Source organism: Sorex fumeus, unplaced genomic scaffold, assembly GCF_029834395.1.
Source record: "Sorex fumeus unplaced genomic scaffold, SorFum_2.1 ptg000037l, whole genome shotgun sequence".
Lineage (NCBI taxonomy): Eukaryota > Metazoa > Chordata > Mammalia > Eulipotyphla > Soricidae > Sorex > Sorex fumeus.
In genome coordinates, this window is record NW_026606094.1 from 38094113 (window position 1) to 38116997 (window position 22885).

The window sequence follows — 22885 nt, forward strand, 5'->3', positions numbered from 1 at the left end:
TTTGCAGGTGCTTCATATAAGTATCTGCACCACAGACTAGATCTGGCATAAAATTTTTGATAGTATTGTTAATGGCTGGAACCCAAACCAACGCAATCCCATTTTTTCCTAGAAATACCTCATAAAGATAAAAAGGAATAAAAATAGATACAGACTGATCCAGTTGGCAAAAAACCTTCTTAGTCTTCCTGTTAAATTGGGTAAAACATTGTTATTTTTAAACAAGTGCCTTTTTAGTTAGAGAGAAACTGTTCAAATATGACATGGCATGATGAGAAATTTGACCAGCGTTATATGTCAGTGTCCTAAAAAATGTTATTCAAGAAATGTTGTGTGTTCTATAGCTCATTTCATCCCCTATAATAATTTATGAGTATGCCCAAAGTAATAATTTTTTTCATAAATTTCTTGGTTGCAACAGAAAAGAAACAAAAGCATCTATATAGTATTTAAATCGTGGGTATGAAATCCAATGCTTGGAGGAGAGGAGAGGATAGAAATTGAATTACTTTGAGCCATTTTTTATCTCTGCATGGGGGCTAGTGCTTCCCAACTAGTTCTCAGGGTCTATGGGTCTCTCTTAGTGATATTTCAACAACTTTGCCAAACAGTTTAAATGTAAATGAACAGATGCAGTGCTATTTGGATCCTGAAGCAATGGGGACCACCACGACCATCCCCGTTGTACTTGGAAGCCTCCAGAACTACACCTCACAATGCTAAAGAAGGGTGGGGCAATATGGTGTCCCATGCATGCAAAGCCTATGTCCCTGATTTCAAGGCTATATCCATAGTCTGAGTCATTTTTAAAGGTTTTGCCATAAAGATTTTCAACAGAAATACCCTTTAAAATCAGCAGTTGAATGAGAAATCATACTGTTGAATGGGAATGATAATATGCATCTTCTAGTGGAGTGCTTTGGCACACATTCATGTACACTCAAGTTGGTGACTTTTACAGATTATACTGAGTAAACCAAAATTTGCTATATTCCATTATATTAGTTCCTAAAGCTGGTACAATCTCTGGGCTTCAGTCAGCCATCATCAAGCAAAACATTTGCAGATGTGTTACAGATAATGTGATTCTCCCACCAACCCCCTCCCCAATAATCATTTTCTGAAAAAATAGTAAGATTGGCACCCCTTTAGGAGTAAATAATTCATGTGATTTGAATATCTTGAATTCCTCAGGCAGTTTCTCAATAACATACCACCTCCAGTTACAATTTAGAATACAAACCAGTCTGGAATTTTGTACGAGTTGATCAATCTGAAAAGAAGGGTCACTGAGAATACTTATCATAATGACTTTAGGGATTTGCTTCGTGTAATATCCTGGGTTATAAGGGAGCAGATGGCAAAAGTGCAGCACTCAGTGATTCTCTTCCAAACTTATATATAATTACTTAAAAAAAATGAAACACAGCATTCAGCACTCCATGTGTGATAAAGCAATTAAAAGTGCAGGCTTGCTCTTAGAAAACGCCCCCAAAGACTACATGAATAGCACAGAATACAAAGACAAACCCATTGTAGTTACTACTGACTACCAAGATACTAAGTTCCCTATACCAATAAGTAAAATTTCAAATGTATGTAATTTTGCACTGCAGATTGTCCTTGTTTTTGGAAAATAAAAATTTAATGACTCTTTGCCATCTGGAAATTTTGTAGTTAATGATAAGTGTATACGAAAGCCAATTATTGTTGTCCCTTTTAATGTATTCACATAGTTTTAGAAACTAATAACAAAGTTCGAAGAATTCACATTATCATCATTTTAGAGATAATAATGTCTACTAGACCTTAAACTTAGACAATACATATTGACTTCCATTGAAAATATATTTGATCTTGTGTCAACACAGGAGGAATATGGCTCATATTTGAAATGGAAACATTATTGATATCCTGAATTCAAAGAGTTACCACAGAACTGATGTGGATATTTCTAAAATTTCCAATTTATACTCATTTTTCACACTATTAAAATATTAGTGAAATAACTGATATCTTTCCCATAATTTCTATATTTTGTTTTTTTCTATAATCAGAATATAATTGAAATAAAACATAACATCTGTGATCCTAAAAAGAAATGTTCACACCATTTCTTGTACACCTGGTAGTACTAAAATATACTAGAAGTAAAGTTCCTAAATAAAGCAGTCTTTAAGTGAAAATTCCCAACAATGAACAAATATGGTTTGGATGCCTTCTTAGCATTGCTATACAACTATCTATTGATAATGAGAAATATAAAAATGTATGTATTCTCAAAGCAAAAATAAGTAACTGATGTGAGCTCTGAGAATCTGTTTACATAACTTGCACATAATATATCTGATTCCAGAAAACCTTTTCTTACCAACAGTCCTTAATATCACCTTTTGGTAAAGCATATTTTGGAGATATATTGAAATGATTCCCATTTTCAGTGTGTGAAATGTGGAAATGAAAACTCAAAGATAAGTCCCTTAGTTCATTCTCCTAGAACAGGTACTACAAAACAGTATATATAATTTTCTGGCCGAGAGGGGATTCATAAAATGATCTAATCCAGTTGATGTGATATTGATTTTATTCTTTTGTATTTTAGTTAGAGATAATTTAGAGAAATAGTTTTCATCATATATTTATCTTTAAATAATGTTTCCTTCAAATTCCTAATACATAAGTCAATTCCTTGTCTTAGATGATATCTCATTTTGGTGAAAAAAAGATGGAAATAGAGAAATAGACCCAGTGCTAAGCAAATGAGGTGCTTATCAATAGACTGATAGTAGTTTACATTGCCAGCTGGTGTACAGGTATGTTTTTTTCCAAAGAAACCTATCCTTAAAATTAGAAAAGGTCATACAACACAGACGCAAACTATCAATCTATTCACAATTCACTGATTTAACAAACATTACAGAACAATTCCACACTGTGTGGTATTGACAAAGGAAGATTTAAATACTAATTCCCTGTTCTTAAAATTCTCATTCTAGGACTGGGTAAAAAACTTCAGTGGTAGAACACAAGTCTAGAATGTTGAATGCACCGAATTCAATCCCCGTCCAGATGTAACCTTGGTGGTATATACTACAGGCCATTTGGAATGGTCCTATGGGGGGGAAAAAAGAGGTGTAGGGCAAGGAGAAAGCTCGAAGGACTTAAGGAGGTACCTGAAATGCATGAAATCTTGAGTCTGATCTCTGGCACTGCCTGCTCTTAAACCATCCAATGTAGTCTGATGGCAACAAACACAGAATTGAAGTGTTGCTGGCAGTACCTCTAAGTCTCAAGATCCATCGGGAGCCTCCTTTAAAACACAGTTCTCACTCCTCTAGAGTGATATTGAAATCACCATGTATGATTAGTGCCAAGAGAGAAATACATAAAGGAGTTATGGAAGAAAGGATTCTTGGGAAAAAAATTCAAAGGACTAGAATACATACTTTGCATGATGGAGGACCAGGTTTGATCTCAGCAGCACAAGGTCACCTGAGCCCTTCCAATAACGAGCCAGTGAGTTTTGAGCCTAGAGAAGCCCCTAATCTTACACTGGGGTAGCCTTAGAAAGCAAAGCAGGTATGGCCCACCCGACCCTACCCCCAAAAAAAAGAAAGAAAATAAAGAAAAAGAAAGCAAGAAACTAAACAAAGAAGTAAATCAGTTTCAGAGATAGGGCACAAAATTTAGCCTACATAAATTGATTTCTTATGTTGTCAATAATTAAAGATCCTTCTAAGAAGAAGGAATAAGATGCCTAAAGACATGTAGATTTGAAAACAAGGTAAACTGGAGAAACTATGTGGAACTGAATTCATTTGGAGGATGAAAATAAGAAGAAATGATCAATACTAGTTTGTTGAAAATGTGAATAAAACAAAAATACTAATTTCAGATCATGGTATCTACTAGGAAAGACTGTAACTAGCTAGTCTTGACATCTTACACATTTCTCCTGGAGCTGAAAAAAAAGTCAGAACAATCCTGATTTAACAAGTTATGGTGAAACATAGTGATACCTATTCAAACAACCCACAGTGTTGAAATATTTACTATAAAGCTATATAGCATACACCATGGATAGGCAAAGCTTCCAATAAACCTGCATAAAGTGCTAAGTTACTAGAAAAATAACAAGTTAGTCCATAAAAACGTTATTGTGTTTCTTACATAATGATAAATTCAAACCTGATCAAGAAACTTATAGTTTGAAGCTTTCAATCTTCCAGTTAAAATTTTCCTGAACAATTCTTATCTCTGAAGAGGGTCAGTAGACAGAGTTTTATGGAGACACCACAAAGAGATTAACAAATGAGAAAGTATACTTTTTGATATCAAGAAATGATTTCTTGGGGCTAGAGCGATAGCACATTAGGTAGGGCATTTTCCTTGCACGCAGCCAACCTGGGTTTGATTCCCAGCATCCCATATAGTCCCCCGAGCACCACCAGGAGTAATTCCTGAGTGCAGAGCCAGGAGTAACCCCTGAGTATCTCCAGGTGTGACCCAAAAAGAAAAAAAAAAGAAATGATTTCTCGGTGTCTTCAGATCAAGGATTTATGTTTCTAGAACACTGGGGAAAAAAGACAAAATGATTAAATGATATATACCTTACTGAGATGAATCACATATAGTATATGTAAAGAACTTGGGTTGCAAAATAGATCGAAAAAGTGGTGCAGGGTCTCAAAATATGTGTGATAAAATCCTCAGTCTATCACTGTGGGTTCTTCAATAAAATCCCTAAACACTCTGGGCTTTCGTTCCTATCTATAAATAATGGTAGTATCTACTCTGTAAGATTTTAGTGAGGATTAAAGGGGACAACACATCCACAGAGATGATATAAAAATCTAAATACAATCATGGTCACAGTTCTCCCATAGATCATCGATTTTGCTCGAGCAGGCCCAGTAACGTCTCCATCATGAGACTTGTTGTTTCTGTGTTTGGCATATTGAATACATCACGGGTAGCTTGCCAGGCTTTGCCGTGCAGGTGAGATTCTCTCGGTAGCTTGCCAGGCTCTCCGAGAGGGGCAGAGGAATTGAACCCAGCTTGACCGGGCCGGCTGCGCGCAAGGCAAACACCCTACTGCTGTGCTATGGCTCCAGCCCTAAATACAATAATCCTCTTAATATCCCCTGTTTCTGATGGATTTCTGTAACATTTAACTTTAAATGTATAGCTACAATATTTCCTGCCTTTCATCTTCTTTCTTCACTTGTGTAATTTTTAACTTCAATCAACAAATATACATCTATTCCTATATAATATCACCTTATTGCCAGAGAAGGACCCTAGTCCTTTGAGAAAATGAAAAGGCTAGGGTCTAACTGTATTTTTTATGCTTGTTACTTGTATAATTTTAGAAAGGAACTTAACCCCTTAAGATTTAGTTTTCTCACAAAAGCAAGACTTAATTCCTTCCTGAGAACTTCTAGCTCTAAAATGTAAAGATTTATAGCTTATTTATATTTTCACCATAGTCAAAAATAAAAATATTAATCTTCTTGACCAAAACCTCTATTTAAAACTGTTATTTTTGAATATTTCTGTTTCTCGTCCAGTCCCTATCATTTTCTCTTCTCTACGAGAGCCAGATTTTACCAATAACTTGTTCATGTCATAATCCTCCATGTCTATAATTCTCACCTAAGTGATTCATATCATATTGAATAGTTTCTATATGTATGATAGTTACATCTCAAAATGTGCAAATAAACAAAGAATTCACAGTTTTGGCTCTGGTATTTAGAAGGAAAAAATTTAAAAAATAGATTGCTTTAAAAATAAATAATTATTGTGAAAATCATTCATAGAAAATCAGTGCTGATTTCTAATAATTGCCTTGAATATATAATTCTATTCTAAAAAGTTACCAAAATACCTCATGCTTATCAGGCTATTTTTACTCTTGTTTTATATTTTCTGAATTTTACCTTTTTCCTTGTCTGTCCTCTGACAATTGTTTCAATATTGATTTCTCAAAGATTATTTGATGTTGAGGCTGGAAAGATAGCTCAACAAGCTGAACATAATCTGTTCCATGCAGAAGACCTGGGATTTAGTCCCCAAGTACTGCATGGCCCCCTGAGCAATGCCAGGGGTTATCCCCAAGCACTGAGTTGAGAAAGCCCTTGAGCACTGCCAGAGGTAACCTCAAAACAGAGAGAGAGAGATTATTGATTGTGATTATTGAGATCGCCCACACAGCAAAGCCTGGCAAGCTACCCGTGACGTATTTGATATGCCAAACATAGTAACAACAAGTCTCACAATGTTACTGGGCCCACTCGAGCAAATCAGTGAACAACAGGAGGACAGTGACAGTGACAGTGATTATTGAGAATGAGTCCATAATCCAATTCTGCAGTTTTTTCTAGAACTCAGAACTGGTGCCAAACTCAAGTACCATGATCGTGGACTTTTTCTTTTGTTTTCTTTATAATTTTGATATGAGAATATGTCCAAGTGAAAAAATATTCCAACTCAAATAAATGAGGCACTAGGCAGTGTTTTTCTATGACTCATCCAGAACCAACTGTCCAATCTAGTCTCTCTCTCTCTCTCTCTCTCTCTGTATCTCTTTCTGACTTTCTCTCTTTCTGTCCCTCACCACCACCACACTGTATGATCCATTACTTTAGTAATGACAATAACAAAAATAGCTTTGCTTAGCTGACATTCTGTGCTTTGGTTTTCTTAATACTAAGGTTCAAGACAATCTTTTAGGCTGTACATGAAGATGCCCAGGAAGTACACTCATAGCATCACATCTTCACTGTCATTACATCTTCTCACAGAAATTCTTCAGTGCAACCTAGCAATCCAGTGTGCTCATTTTTTTTTTAATTAGTGAAACGCCATGAGGTACAGTTGTAGACTTACAAACTTTCATGCTTGGCTTTCAGTTATACAATGATCGAGTACCCATCCCTCCAACAATGCCCATTCTCCACCACCAATGATCCCAGTTACCCCACTCCATCCCCCCACAAAACCCCGCCTTTGTGGCAGGGCATTCCCTTTGGTTCTCTCTCTCTCCTTTTGGGTGTTGTGGTTTGCAACAGAGGTATTGAGTGCCATCGTGTTTGGCCTACTTTCGTGTTTGGTCTACTTTCAGCACGCATCTCGCATCCCGAGTGAATCTTCCAAACATTCTTTACTTGGTGTTCCCTTCTCTATCTGCTGCCTTTTCCCCCAGCATGCGCTGCCAGCTTTTAGGCCGTAGAGCAAACCTCCTGGTACTTATCTCAACAATTCTTGGGCATTCATCTCCCATTCTGTTACTTTATATTCCCCAGATGAGTGTAGTTTTTCTATGTCTGTCCCTCTCTTTCTGGTTCATTTCAATCAGCATGATACTTTCCATGTAGAAGTATGTAAATTTCATGACTTCATCTTTTCTAATAGCTGCATAGTACTCCATTCTGTAGATGTACCAAAGTTTCTTTAACCAGTCATCTGTTCTCGGGCATTCAGGATTTTTCCTAATATTGGCTATTGTGAACAGTGCAGCAATGAACATACAAGTGCAGATGTCATTTCGACTGTACTTTTTTGCCTCTCTGAGATATATTACCAGGAGTGGTATTACTGGGTTAAATGGGAGCTCAATTTCTAATTTTTTGAGAATCGTCCATACTGTTTTCCAAAAGGGCTGAACCAGTTGGCATTCCCACCATCAGTGAAGGAGAGTCTCTTTCTCCCCACATCCGCACCAACACCAGTTGCTTTTGTTCTTTTGGATGTGGGCCAGACTCTGTGATGTGAGATGATATCTCATTGTCGTTTTTGATCTGCATTTCTCTGATGATTAATGATGTAGAGCATTTTCCCATGTGCCTTTTAGCCATTCAGATTTCTTCTTTGAGAAAGGTTCTGTTCATTTTGTCACCCCATTTTTGATGGGGTTGGATGTTTTCTTCTTGTGGAGTTCAACTAGTGCTTTGTATATCCTTGATATCAACCCCTTATCAAATGCGTATTGAGTGAATATCCTTTCCCATTCTTTAGACTATCTTTGTATTTTGATCACTTTCTTTTGAGGTGCAGAAGTCCACTGTGCTCTTGAGAGATCTTGTTTTATCTATCTTGAGAATTTCTCTATTATGTGAAATTTTTTATGCCTTTCTATCACTCTTCAGCTAGGTGCCTTTTAAATTATCTATCATGTGATGTGTCACCTCTACTTTAAAAACATTTTTTCTTTTTTTAAAAAATTTTTTTAAAATATTTTAACTAGATCCTATTTTACCTTTCTTCACTCCTGTTAATTATATACCTGCATAATTTTTTCCCAGATTTTCTTTTAACTTCTCTATCCTAGAGACTTCTCCTCTTAATATTTAAAATGATGTTCAGTTTGGGAGCTCCTATGTTTCTTTTGGCTTTCCCAAAGAAAGCATATGACCTTTTCTTAGTCTTCTATAGAGCAAGTGAGTAAGTATATAGTAAGTGAGTAAGGCATCTAGTCTTTACACAAATGATTCAGTAAAAACTGCTTTGATAGCCCATCATTTTTTCCCTTTACTTTATTATTTTGTTGCATTTTAGGTAACATGGTCACAAAAGTGTTAAAGTTCAATGTTTTGATAAGCAAAGATACTATATCTCTACCACCACCAAAATGCCCAAGACCCCCCACTACTGTCTTTATGTCACTTATAGTCCAACTCTTCCTTTTTATTCTTCCTCCAAAGCTCACTAATCTCAATTTTGTACACCAAGGCCTAAGGTTTGATTCTCAGTATACCACACATTCTTGAGATTAATCAGTATCTGTCCTTTACCTTCTGATGCATTTCATTAATATAATTCCCTCTAATCCCATATTACATAGAAAATTATAACTAATATCAATTAAGTGAAACACAGTATATACCACAAATAATGCTAGTTATGCTTTCCCATTGTTCTTATATAGATTTCATATTCATAATTAGAATTAGGAAAATGCAACTATAGAAGGACACTTACAGTTGCTTAAAGTCAAGCAACTATAGGATGCTTAAAGTCAAGATATCCTGTTATAAATATTGATATTCATCACCACTTTCTAATTTTACTATTAGGATAATTCTTATTCAAATAGCAGAACTCAGCTTTTGCATCTCTAAAAAACAGATGTTTGTTAATATTCATTAATGTGAATATCAAAGGAAGGAAAAATGTATGTTGGTAAGTAGTTGTGCAATAGAAAAATACATTCTTAAAATGCATAAACCAAACTATGAACTTTATTCTAGAGATCATATTGAGGTCTGTGAGGAAAGATAGATTTACAACTACTGATTTCTGTGGTATTTAACTTTTTTTTAGTAAAGCTTTTTACTCATAAACTAAGAAAATGAACTTTTTACTAATATCTTGCAATGATAAAAGTATGTTAATATGTTTTCTGTTAAGCTTTTGTTACTGTGTTTCTAAGATAAACCTGAATGTCATAATTTTCAACTACAGGCTTGTTCTACGCTAGCAATATAGATTATATAGTTCAAATTTAGTTACTTTCTTATCCGAGTTCCATCCTCAGGCTACAGCTGGCCAAACATATCTTATTTATTCCTAGAATTGGTTGTGATCTTCTAACTAAATACATAATCCATATATAACACACATAGAAACATTTAACTATCTTTAAACTGATGGCAATAATTGTGATTTTATTCATCTGAATAAATTTTACCTTCTGAAATATGCTTGACTTACTACTATACCCTTTCATGTATTATTAGCCCATGTTTAATTAATTCTTTTATAGAAAGTTTTCTAAATTCTTCTCAAACAGCCTGAAGAGGAAACCATGAAATCATACAATCCTAATAGTCAAGAGAGAGGATCTATTTCCTAAAACAAATTCTCATTGCTTATACCCCTCTGGGAGAAGAATGCTTCCTTAGTTTAGAAAACTTTCACTATGATTTCTGGTCGCAAGGAAATACTGTCTCTAAGCAGTTTTCAGGTCCTTTCACTCTCTGCATCTCTGCAGAGTTCCAGGTCTTAACAAACTTAGTTTGAAGATGAGAAAACTGTAGTACCAAGAAGTTATGCCCTTTCCAGTGCTGTCAAAGAACTTCATTAACTTAACCAAACCTGTGCACAGAGAAGGTTCTTAGGAGAGACATCATCAATCTCGCTGTAGTGTCACACACAAATCTAAAGGAAACCAGGTACTCAGTCTAGAAGTAATAAAAATACAGGTTCAGAGTCCTTTCAATCAGGCTGAATAAACAAATTATGCTGCCATGTTCAAATGATCCTGTATAGGCCATCTGTGTAGGAACTCCTGGTCCTGATAAAAGAAAAAAATAAAAGATATACTAGTCTTCATCTTCCCACCTACCCATCTACTCTACTTTATTCCCTAAAATTCATCCATATCCTGAAGTTGTTTTTTCAACCGTTACTAAATGCAAGAAAGATTCGAATCCTAAATCTGCATGCTAAGTGCCAGATTTTCTGGCTGTTCTATTTGTAGTTGTGAAAGATACCAGAACTGAAATGATTTAGAAAACATTTGATAGCTCAGAGATTATTGTGTTGGTTTGAATAGCATGCCAGATATCCAAGAACATGCCGTGTGACTGTATATGAACTTGGCTGTTGGTTTCCTTTGCTAGATGAAATGATGATTAATCAGGACTCAGATGTCAGTTGCTTTATGTTATTTGCACTCTTTGCTAACAGCTGCCTATTTCAAGCTGTGATCCCTACATGTAAAATATAAACCTGAAACCAAAATTTCCAGCAGGAAAATTTCAAAGTAGTCATAAAGTGTACAGAAATATTCTCAGTTTTTTGACTGAAGCTGATTTAATATATTATGTAAGTTAACTAAGTATAAGATATAAAAGTGTTGAAATATGGCAAGCAGTCAAGAAAATTGTAAACAAACAGATTGGGGGATGGGGAGAAAGCTCAGTGCTTGAGAGTGTGTGTGTGTGTGTGTGTGTGTGTGTGTGTGTGTGTTGCATACTGGAGCCCTGGACTCAATGCCCAGTATCACATGGTTCCCAAAGGACCTCTGGAGAGACATCCCAACCTCAAAGTGCCATGGGTATGGCCTCTAAAACAAAATAAAACCATGCTATTAGATATGCATATGATATGTGGAGATGTCTATAAACATACTCTTTTGTAGCCTATCATAAAATGTTCTTTATTACCTATACTATTCTTTTTTTATTCTGCAATGAAGAAAAACAGTGAAATAGTGATAAGTGAATTATAAGAAATTAACTTTTTTTAAATTCAGAGTAAGCGTTAAACTTCTTTTAGATAATTCATTCTCAATAAGGTCCTCAATAATTCCTTATTTGCTTTTTTAGTAAAAAATGCCATGAAACCAGCATTTCAATGTTTTCTTTTCACAATGCCCCAAATAGAAATAATTCTTGAAGTGGGGGGAACAACGACAATATTGAATATTGAGCAAATCAAGTTTTTCAGAAATTTAGAAAAGTATACACCTAAAATTTGGTGTGGGTAAGATAAAATTGATTTTTCTAGCTTAACCTAGATAATAAATGTCTAATTTGAACTGTCCATGTGGCATACAGCTCCCAAATTAAACTCTTTCAGAGAATGACATTTTTAGCAAAAGAGGAGGAAGTGAGAATCAGACAACACCCAGGCTCTTTCTATACAACTGCAGTCAAGTTATCAAAAAAAAAAAAAAATGAGTTGGGCACTTCACTGAACTATTGAAGAATCTACGCTGAAGACACAGCAGAACAGAAATTCTGGGGTCGAACAAAATTGGGGATAGAGTGGGGAGAGAGAAAGAAACACAGACAGGCAAAAAGACACATGGTGGATGGGGGTGAGGGTCAGGGGAAGATATACCTTTTTCATTCTTGACCTCGTCCTTTCCCAAACGCATGCCTTGAATCAACTTTGCAAAATCCAAAACAGGAGATGGAGAGATCTCTAGACCACAGTGTCAAGAAAGGTTTAGTGATCTGGATGCAGGTTGGGAAGTGAGTATAAGATCTGGCCGGCTCCGTTTTCCTGCCCAGCCTTTCCGCTCCTGGTTTCTAAAGCACATGCTTCCTTTTCCCCTTCCCCCAGGTGGCCAACCTGCTGAGGCTCTTCCAGATTCCCCAGATTAGCTATGCGTCCACCAGCGCCAAACTCAGCGACAAGTCGCGCTATGATTACTTCGCTAGAACCGTGCCCCCCGACTTCTACCAGGCCAAAGCCATGGCTGAGATCTTGCGTTACTTCAACTGGACCTACGTGTCCACGGTAGCCTCTGAGGGTGACTACGGGGAGACCGGGATTGAAGCGTTCGAGCAGGAAGCGCGCCTGCGCAACATCTGCATCGCCACAGCCGAGAAGGTAGGGCGCTCCAACATCCGCAAATCCTATGACAGTGTGATCCGGGAGCTGCTGCAGAAGCCCAACGCTCGCGTCGTGGTCCTCTTCATGCGCAGTGATGACTCGAGGGAGCTCATTGCTGCCGCCAGCCGCGCCAACGCCTCATTCACCTGGGTGGCCAGCGACGGCTGGGGCGCGCAGGAGAGCATCGTCAAAGGCAGCGAGCACGTGGCCTACGGTGCCATCACTCTGGAGCTTGCCTCGCAGCCGGTCCGCCAATTCGACCACTACTTCCAGAGCCTCAACCCTTACAACAACCACCGCAACCCCTGGTTCCGTGACTTCTGGGAGCAGAAGTTCCAGTGCAGCCTCCAGAACAAGCGGAACCACAGGCGCGCTTGCGACAAGCACCTGGCTATCGACAGCAGCAACTATGAACAGGAATCTAAGATCATGTTTGTGGTGAATGCTGTGTATGCCATGGCCCACGCTCTGCACAAAATGCAGCGCACCCTCTGTCCCAACACCACCAAGCTTTGTGATGCGATGAAGATCCTGGACGGGAAGAAGCTGTACAAAGATTACTTGCTGAAAATCAACTTCACAGGTAAGCAAGGAACTTCTCATCGTTTTGTGATGCAAACTACTGGAATCAAACTGAAGTCAAGTTATTCCACCACTAACCTAGAAGTTATTGGTTTGGTCACATACGGGGGTGAAAGTCTTAATTTTTTTTCCAAGTTGAATTATGATGGGCTTTGGGGATGTTCTTATTTTTGAATGATTATCTTGGCTGGTGCTCTGCATGATATTAGAAAGACCCCTTCGGCTCGGCTGATAGATTAGGGCTACAAGACATTTTCTAACTTTCTTGTTGATGTAGGATAGGACATATGTGATACGGACATTTAATCTTCTTTAGCAGAATTGGCAATCTAAAGAACATGAACTTCTAAGTCTTCTTTGTGAGTGATTTAAGGAAAAACTCATAACTTTCACAGTAGGTGAGAGAGGAAAAAGTCTCTGTTTTCTCAAGGCCTAATTAGAGGGACAGAGAGAAAGATACTCAGTACTAAGATCATGGTGATTTCTAGGCATTTGAGTTTATTTATTTATTATTGTTCTACGGATTTTTTATGTTGATATTAAGAGTTGTGGAATTTAAACAATTATGTTATGAAATGAGGCATTATTCTGAGAATATGAATATAAGCAAATTGGAGACTCATGAAAATCATCCTGATATAGTAGTGAACATACAAAGAAGTATTCCAAGTGACTTTTGCTGCCTTTTTATTTCTAAATACCATCAAAATTCTATATCTAGCACATCATTTTAATAAATTGTTAACAATCAAAAATTACAAAAGTTTAGGCTTGCATTCTCTGCTGAGTTACATCATAACATAGCAACCAATATTACTGGGTACAAAAGATTTTGATGCCAAAATATTATAACAATTTGTCTCCAGTGCTAATAATGTCCCATACCACTGGGGCTTCACTGTAGACTGCATGGTCTGTTTCAATTGATATATAGTCAACAGATGAAAGTTTACAGGCTCAAGTCATAATATCATCAGAACAAATGGTATTTTTCACAGCTCCCATATAGATGATCATTCAGAAGCAAATGGCCTGACAAACCGCTGGTAGTACTCAGAAGAAACCATGACAGTTGATTCCTATTCTAAAATTCTTAATCCCTAAGCTAGCCTTGAAAATAAGAACAAAAATTAATTAGCTTATACTTTTCATATCATTTCTTCATCCCATTCAAAGGTAGTCAAATGTTATAGAAATTAAAATGCCAACATCTCTACCTATTCATCTATAGATACCTTTTCTTACCATGGGAATGAATATTGAAAGTGGTAAAGATATAGCCTTTCTTTAGAATGTATTCTTTAGAATATATTCTTTCTATATCCCATATAGAAATAAGTAAACACAAAAAATAAGAGTAAAACAACCTTTATCTCAGGGTCCCAGATCAGTGTCCATTAAGATCTCCAAAAACAAAGGATGGACAACTGATTCAGTAAAAAAATATATTTAAATACAAATGAACTCCCAAGTATCTATAAATAGCATCCATATTCACTTAATTCTTAAAGATGAATAAGATATTTTGAAACACACACACTCTTTCAGACTACCCTTGGGTTAATCATTTATCTTTATTCACCACATGTATTATTTTAACTTCGTTATTCTGGTTCATTCCTTACTCCTTAGTATGCAAATATATCCATCACCAGCAGCTAATATAAAGAGAACTCTTTAATTTCAGAATCCTTGCAAGCTGTTTTATGTAACAAAAATATTTTCCTTCATTTCCCGGACTGTTAAAATTTTAAATGACAAGAAAAAGTGAAGAAATAAGGTCATTATCTGAATAAATAAAGCAAATATATCTGTTTTTGTCTGCCTTGTTCAATTGGTGGCTTTGATTCTACAATTTGGTTTGGTTATGCAGAGCTAACCACAAAGTGCTATTTTAGCCTTCTCAATTTGTCCAACATTACCAATCATTCTCTGAAGAAAGCAAAAGGTTATAAACAGATCTAAACCACAGAAAAGAAGAGTTTAAACCATCCATAATGAAAATATGCTTAGCAGTGAAATTGGACAAGAAAATGCCTTACTATTGGAAGATACCAATATACTCTGTTAACTAAATATGTAGCACTATAGCACTGTCGTCCGATGTTCATCAGTTTGCTCAAACGGGCACCAGTAACGTCTCCATTGTGAGACATGTTGTTACTGTTTGGGGCATATCAAATATGCCAGGGGGAGCTTGCAAGGCTCTGCCATGCTGGCAGGATACTCTTGGTAGCTTGCCGGGCTCTCCAAGAGGGATGGAAGAATCGAACCCAGGTCAGCTGTGTGTAAGGCAAACACCCTACCAGCTGTGCTACTGCTCCAGCCCTACTAAATATGTACATTTTAAAAACAGAAGGAGAGTGCTACAGTGCTAAGATGAACCTACTTTGCTATTTAAAAGACAGGTTTGTTTTACCTTTTCTGAAACTGTGACTATTTTTCTAATTTGAATATTGAGAGAGTAAACAAGGAACAATAACTAATGCTTAGCAGGCACCAGATAATTTTCCTCAGTTGCATCCGACAAGTCCTCTTTAAATAGTCTGTGTTCACTCAATGCATTTACTCCAAGATTATTCTGATACAAGGTAGTTTTACAATTCTTTAAAAGAATCAATACCTTCAGGATGGAAGAGATAAAACTTTTTTAAAAAATCAACCATACAGATTAACATACTCCCTGGTTTCTTATCTAATTCCTACTCTAATTCTAGCACTGGGCTATATAAGTATTGCTTGAAGCTAACTCAGTTTGACTATTCCTTTTTTTAAATAGAATTTGCAGAACATGCTTTATAAAGACTCCTCTAAATCATAAGCTCTCCTGGTACAGGATCTTAATACTATCTATATCTCTGGACACGGCTCCTTTTGAACACACCAGATTCACCTTTTCTTTCATTGAAATTAGTTGTTATTCCCCCAGCCCATCATGCCTTGATTTTGTCTTCATCAAGCCGTTATTTCCTCTATCTGAAACACTATAACCCAACCCTACTTATCAGATATGATATTGCCTTTCAAGATGAAACTTAATAAAGCCCTCTTTAGGAAGCATTCTTTGGGTTTTATTTTTTGTCTTCTTTTCCCCATATCATAATGGACATTTGCTTTTATTCACATCCCACTCAAAATCTACTAAAAATAATCTAGTTGTTGCCACCTTCCACACAGATCCAGAATCTGACTACTTATCATCAACTCTATTGCCAGCAACATGGTCCAAACTATCAACATCTTTAATGTACCATTTTTTGATAGCCTTCTAGTAAATTATTGCTTTCCCACCTTTGGCTCTGCATCTAGAGATTATTTTCAAACCAAGAGCCAGGCATGCCCTTTTAAAATGTAAAGAAAATTATTTTTATTTCCTGTGTTAGCAAAATCACCCTGTAATTCTCTCACTTCTTTACTTTTTTCACTTAACATAATCTTCCAAGTTTCATCTATTGTTTTCTAAAGATGTTACTTCATTTTTTAAGCAGCAGAATAGTATTTCATGTGATGTGATTATAACACCATATCTTTAATTGTCTTTAAGATGATTATTCATTTTGGCTATTGTGAACTATAAAATGTAGCTATTAACAAAGGCGTGTAAAGATCATCTTAATTAATATTTTTATATCTTTCAGATAAATGCCTAGAACACAAGATCGTATAAATTTTCTGTCGTGGTAGAGGGGGGCTTTTAAAAAAATTTTATTAGTGAGACACCATGAGGTACAGTTGTAGACTTACAAATTTTGTGCTCGGGTTTCAATTATACAATGATCAAATACCCATCCCTCCACCAGTGCCCATTTTCCACCACCACGGATCCCAGTATCCCTCCCACCCCCCATCCTCCTCATCCCACCCTGCCTCTGTGGCAGGGCATTACCCTTTGTTCTCTGTCTCCTTTTGGGTGTTGTGGTCTGCAAAAGAGACATTGAGTGGCAATCATGTTCAGTCCATAGTCTACTTTCAGCATGCTTCTCCCATCCTTTGAGGAGAGGGGGGCTTTTTAAATCACACCAGGTGATGCTCAGGGGTTACTTCTGGCTATGCACTCAGGAATCACTCCTGGCAGTACTCAGGGAACCATATGGGATGCTGGAGATCAAGCCTGCATTGGCCACATGCAAAGCAAATGCTCTACCTGCTGTGCTATTGCTCTGGCCTGAATTTTTTCTTTGAAGAAATCTCTAGACTTTCCCATAGGGATTGTGTAAATTTACATTCTCACCAACATTATGTCAAAGTTCCTTTTTCTCTACAATCTGGGCAATATTAGTTGCTTTCTATCTTCTTGCTATGGGCCATTTTCACAGGTATGAAATAATATTTCATTATGATTTTGATTTACTTTTCTTAAGTATAAGTTATGCCGACATTTTTATGTGCCTTTGGGCCCTGTGCCTTCTTTGGGAAAATGTTTAGTTAGGTCCTCCACCAATTTTTTGATTGGGTGGCAACAATTGACAAGCTATAACAAACTAAATCATACACTAAGGGAAAACTGTGCTGGTTACCATTGAAAAAAAGAAATGAGAAGAACAGGTAGAGAAGATTTTTAGTGGTAGACTGGCACTGAAAGTTTGGTGATGGGTGTATTGAGTCCTATGCACATAGGAAAGTATTAATATATATCCCTGAAATTTCATGATATTATAAAACAATGAATAATAACAAAGTGAGGAGAAAGGTAAATTATCAGCCACTCCTGTGTTTAAACTTCTTGATGCCCCCTGTCAATTTCACAGTCAGTAAATCAGTAAGTCAAAATCCTTGGAATATGCCTGTTCTTTACTACTTCTCTCTCTTCTTCTGTCTCCCTCCTTCTCTCTTCTGTCTCTTGCCTTCTCCATACTTCCAACTACCCTTTTGTTAAATAGCCAAGAGCTTTATTCACTACCATTTCCCTCTTCCTAGTATATCATTTCCCTAGATAGAGCTGTGATTAATAAATTCTATGATTTTCTTGAAACCTCTCTTCAGAATTTACCTTCTCATTGAGGACCACCCAGTTAGTCGTCCTTCCTAAAATTGCATCACAAGTGCCAGTATTATTCTCTAACTTTCCCTATGATCTTTTATATTATCATTTGTGTTGTTTTTGTTTGAGGGCCACACCCATTGGTGCTCATAAAGTTTACTCCTAACTCTGAGTTAGGAATCACTCCTTGTGGGACCAGGGAGGACCATATGCAGGGCTAGGGATTGAACCCAGGACAATTGCATGAAGGGAAAGTGTCTTACCCCCCACCCCCATACTCTCTTTCTCTGGCCCGACAGTATGAGTTTTTCACCTCTTACTCATCCCATGTTATTTTTTTGTCTTCACTTTTGTTTAGTATTTGATTGAACTTAATATCTACTTAAATATAAACGCTATGTATACAGAAGTCAGCACCAATTTTGTTCATGGATTTAGAACAAGCATAATAAATGCTCAGTAAATATTTTTTGTTCTTTTAAAATGTTTTATTTATTTTTTAATTGAATCACAGTGAGATACACAGTTACAAAGTTGTTTGTGATTAGATATTTTATTATTAATCAGTATTTATTGATTTTGGATAACACTAATCATCCACATCATATTTACATCTCTACCTTCACCACTAGGTCATGAGCTTATTTTCAAGTCAAAGAATATATGTTTTATCTCTGATCTAAAATACTTGGCACAGGGTCTGGAGAGAGAGACTATCGTGGGTAGGGCACTTGTGTAGCATGCAATCAACCAGGGTTCAATCTGTGACATCCGTATGATTACCTTAGTCCACCAAGAGTGATTTCTTAGTGCAGAGCCAGGAGTAACTCTTGAGTACCATCAGGTATGGGTCCAAAACCAAAATTAATTAATTAAAATACTGCGCACAGTTGCTGGTCTGGAGTGGATATTATGTAAATAAATGGTTGCTGAAGAAATAAGGTATTATAAAAATTATCAAAAGCATTTTATACTTTTAACAATTTTCAAACAGTTACATTTAAATTTCTATAATGCCTCTAACTACTCTCCTTTAGATTTGTCCCCTCATTTGTATATGAGATAAATTTAAAGCAAATTATCATTCATACCAGAAGAGATCCAAACAACCAAACTCAAGTAATTTTTCCAAGTCATTATTGGTTAGTGGTAAAAGCCAAGTTTGAAATTTAGGTTGCAGATCTAGTACTGATTTTTTATGAACACAAGAAACTTAGTTGAGCAATTTGATCCCAAGCACCATACATAAACACAAGGTATTGTTAGTTGTACACGTGTATTCACATATCTACATATGTGGATATGTATGACCATCTATTTTACATATGTATAATCATATTTATACACACATGCCTATATTCATATGTATGTACACAATTATGCATGTATTTATACATAATGGTTATAATGCATTTTAATAAAAATTATAAGGTATTTTTCTGACACATACTAAATAATTAATAGAATTACAGTGAGGGAATAAAAGACAATCACTTGGTTTAAAATATTCTAGTCTTATGCTCCTTTTTCTGAACCTTTAATGCTCTTAAGCCATTTTCTCAATTAGTTGAACTAAGGTGATTCATGAAATGCCAAATATTTGAAAGCTAAGACTTCGATTCTAAACTTTAGGATACATAAATTGTTTTTATTAGTAATTTTTTCCATGTGAAAGAGCCATGTCATCAGAACTCTAAAGTAAATAATCACATAAGAATTATGTTTGGTATCAGGTCATTTTTCACAACTACTTTGAAGAAAATTCTATATATTTATCATGTGCTTAAAGGACAGCTTAAGCTACCTAAGGCAGTTAAAACAGAAGGAATCATAAAGTTACTAAACATTTAAAGACATGCAACACCACTTTGATTTTGGATGTTCACAGTACAGTACAATCTTCTTTACTTTTTATTCTCAGAACATTTCCAAAGTGTAGACAAAATGAAACAATAGATGTACAAAAGCCCTTTTTCAAAGATAGCTTGCCCTAATCGCCACTTGACAGTGCTAAAGATTTGGAATGTCAGCATTATTATTTTCATTTAGTGAGGCACATAAAAGTGAACTCAGCTGTCAGAGCAACATGGTAACCCAGTATACTAAATTCAAGAGTCAAAAGGAAGTGCCTCCACTTACTGAATTTACTGCTCGAGGGGCTCTGAGACATCCAGTGTCGAGTAGGCATTTTCTTGGGAATAAAACAATGTTCCTCTCTGTGATTTGCAAGCATGTGCTACATGGTTGAAAGTGAAGGAATTGAAAATCTGATACAAAAGGACAGTACACAGATCACATAAAGAATAAGTGATAAAGCAAACCATGAGGTCCTAATTTAGTTATTCATTCCAAAGGTATGTTTAGACTTTTTACTCAAGCATGTAAACTTGACAAATATGGAACTTATCCAGGCAGCTAGCCAACAGAAAAATCTCTAAATATAGAAGCAGGTTTGTTGGGGGCTGCAATATTCAGGTCTCTTCTAAGGCTTTATGTTCTTTTTTGATTTCAGCTTTTGATTTGGATTAGGAAAGTATTATTTATGTTATGCAGAGAAGAAATCTAACCTCTCTGGTTAAACCATATTTCCAGACAGAGGACAACCAATGAGCTAGTGACTATAATAGATCTGATAGGGCACAAAGCTGTAATCAGTTTCTGTTTATTCCATGGATAGCTTTTCTTTTTCCTTTCTGTTTTTATTTTTACTTCCTTTATGGCATGCTCATCTGTTGGTATGAAGAAAGAGAGACCACTGAGATCAGAAATCTGGAGCCTAGTAGGGATGGCTCAATCTCATTTTTATGTTTATAATATTCTATATCTGGTGACAGGCAGAAGCAGAAATGGGTAGTTTTGCCTCACTGGCCCACTCACCTCTGGTTCTGACTCATCCTGTAAGGCACAAGGGTCACTCCTGTTTGGGACTGTAATCATAGAGCAGTCCCGGAAGGGCAGATTTTCTGGGACATTGCACTCCAAGGAATACGTCGGCACTGGCCCCAACCCAGCAAGGCTCTTCTCTTGAAAAGTAGAGGGCTATCCAAGGCACAGCAAGGAAGCCAAAATGGTAATGGCCACATCTTTAGATGAATGGGCTTTGAAGTCCCTGAAAGAGCAAACTGCTCTTGATCTTGCTTCCTCCCCTGGAACATTTGTAGTTCCCACAAAAGCACAGAAACTTGTTCCAACTCTGCTGATCAAAAGCATTTCCAAAACGTAAAGATAAATATCCTGTACTTCTGTCTTTCCTTTTCTCTCTGGTCAGCTTCCTGGGGTCACAAGAAAAAGACTTAAACCCCCAAAGGACGCCAGTAATGTGGTTACTTATTTGTTTATGCAGTGTGCATCTGTGCTTTCCTGTCTTAGAAGTTTGAGAAATGATTCCCATTTTAAGGTCACACAGTGGAGAACAGAGCCACTGGACAACCTCATTTCCCACTTAGGTTTATCTCTTTTTGCTGCTGCTGCTCCTTTGCTTGTTACTACTATTATCATACAGCTAGTATTACTAGTGTTATTTCATAATAGTTCAATTACCTTGCTGAAGGGCAATGCTGTCTACAAGGTAGAAAATAGTAACTACCCACAATGAGCTAACACAGAACTGGATTGCACTACACTGTTGATCAGAGAAAAAAAATATAGTAAGCATTCCATTTCTTTTGTGTTTCTAGATTTTTGATATTATGTTTATAAAAATGTCACTTACAAAGGTCTCTGGAAATTGAATAAAATATACCGATCATTTAAATATATGAAAGTACCTTCACTGTATCACTGTCATCCATTTTTTGTTGATTTACTCAAGCGGGCGCCAGTCAGGTCTGCATTTGTCCCTGCCCTGAGATTTTAGCAGCCTCTCCTTACTCATCTTTCCCAAGGATTGGAGGCTCTTTCAGGGTCAGGGGAATGAGACCTGTTATATATATTTCTCTCTATGATGTGTTGTCTATTATCTGTATCCCATCAAACATGGTATGGTAATTATGGAAAATGGGCAGGAAGTGTCTTATGATGTGGCGTGGCCACTTCCCACAGTCCTGAAAGCAGCCTGGAGCGTGGCTACGGTTGAGTAAGTATCATACTGTTTAAAAATAAGTTTATCCATTTCCTAACCTTTGAGGTATCTGATGCTACCCCCCCCACATACACACATTAAAAATAATCTAATCTTCTAAAGGTTTCTGATCACTGGAAATATTATCATAATTAAATAGAAGGGCTGGAGCCGCGGCCGACTGGGTTTGATTCCTTCGTCCCTCTCAGAGATCCCGGCAAGCTACCGAGAGTATCTCCCCACCCCCACGCCCCCGCATGGCAGAGCCTGGCAAGCTCCCTGTAGTATATTCAATAAGCCAAATACAGTAACAAATACAGTAACAAGTCTCACAATGGAGACGTTACTGGTGCCACTCGAGCAAATTGATGAACAATGGGAGGACAGTGCTACAGTGCTAATTAAATTGAAAATCCATGTTTGCCACTTTCCCATATCTTTGTGCTCTTGCTCATCTCACTGGGATCCTAAAACCAATATTAGAGGGAAAAAAGATACTTTTCAGTCGGTTCAGAAAAAAAAAAACTTTTTTTAAATCAGAACTGCAATCATACGCTGAAATACAGGACTTTAATGGATTTAAAGGGATAGATTGTTATCTAATGAAGTAGAGGTATATTAGAAGTTCTTCTCATGGTCAGGATTAGTAATTCTTCCAACAAGTCTAACAAAATTATTCTAATGCCTGAGAAATAAGCCCAACTTCTGAAGATTAAGGATGCTGATTTTTTTCCTGAAGAATAAGCAGTGAGGTAGATAGCTAAAGAATTCAATAACCTGGCACCACTTTTCCTGCCTCTCCCATTCAACATTTAGCAAACATCCACAGTCTCTTTATTCACTGTTTGTTACATCATCAGGGAAGCCATGAAGTCACACTTCACAATTTCTCTATAACTAGAGAAGGCCCTAGC

General features: G+C 36.7%; 1 protein-coding gene across 1 annotated transcript in view; it reads left to right on the top strand.

Moving 5' to 3' along the window:
• The window catches only part of GRM3 (glutamate metabotropic receptor 3), a 242985-nt gene that overhangs the window by 148098 nt on the left and 72002 nt on the right, over window positions 1-22885 (top strand). The window contains exon 3 of the mRNA XM_056118109.1: window positions 12076-12931. Within this exon, the coding sequence (XP_055974084.1) occupies window positions 12076-12931 (856 nt within the window). The remainder of the gene's footprint in view (window positions 1-12075; window positions 12932-22885) is intronic.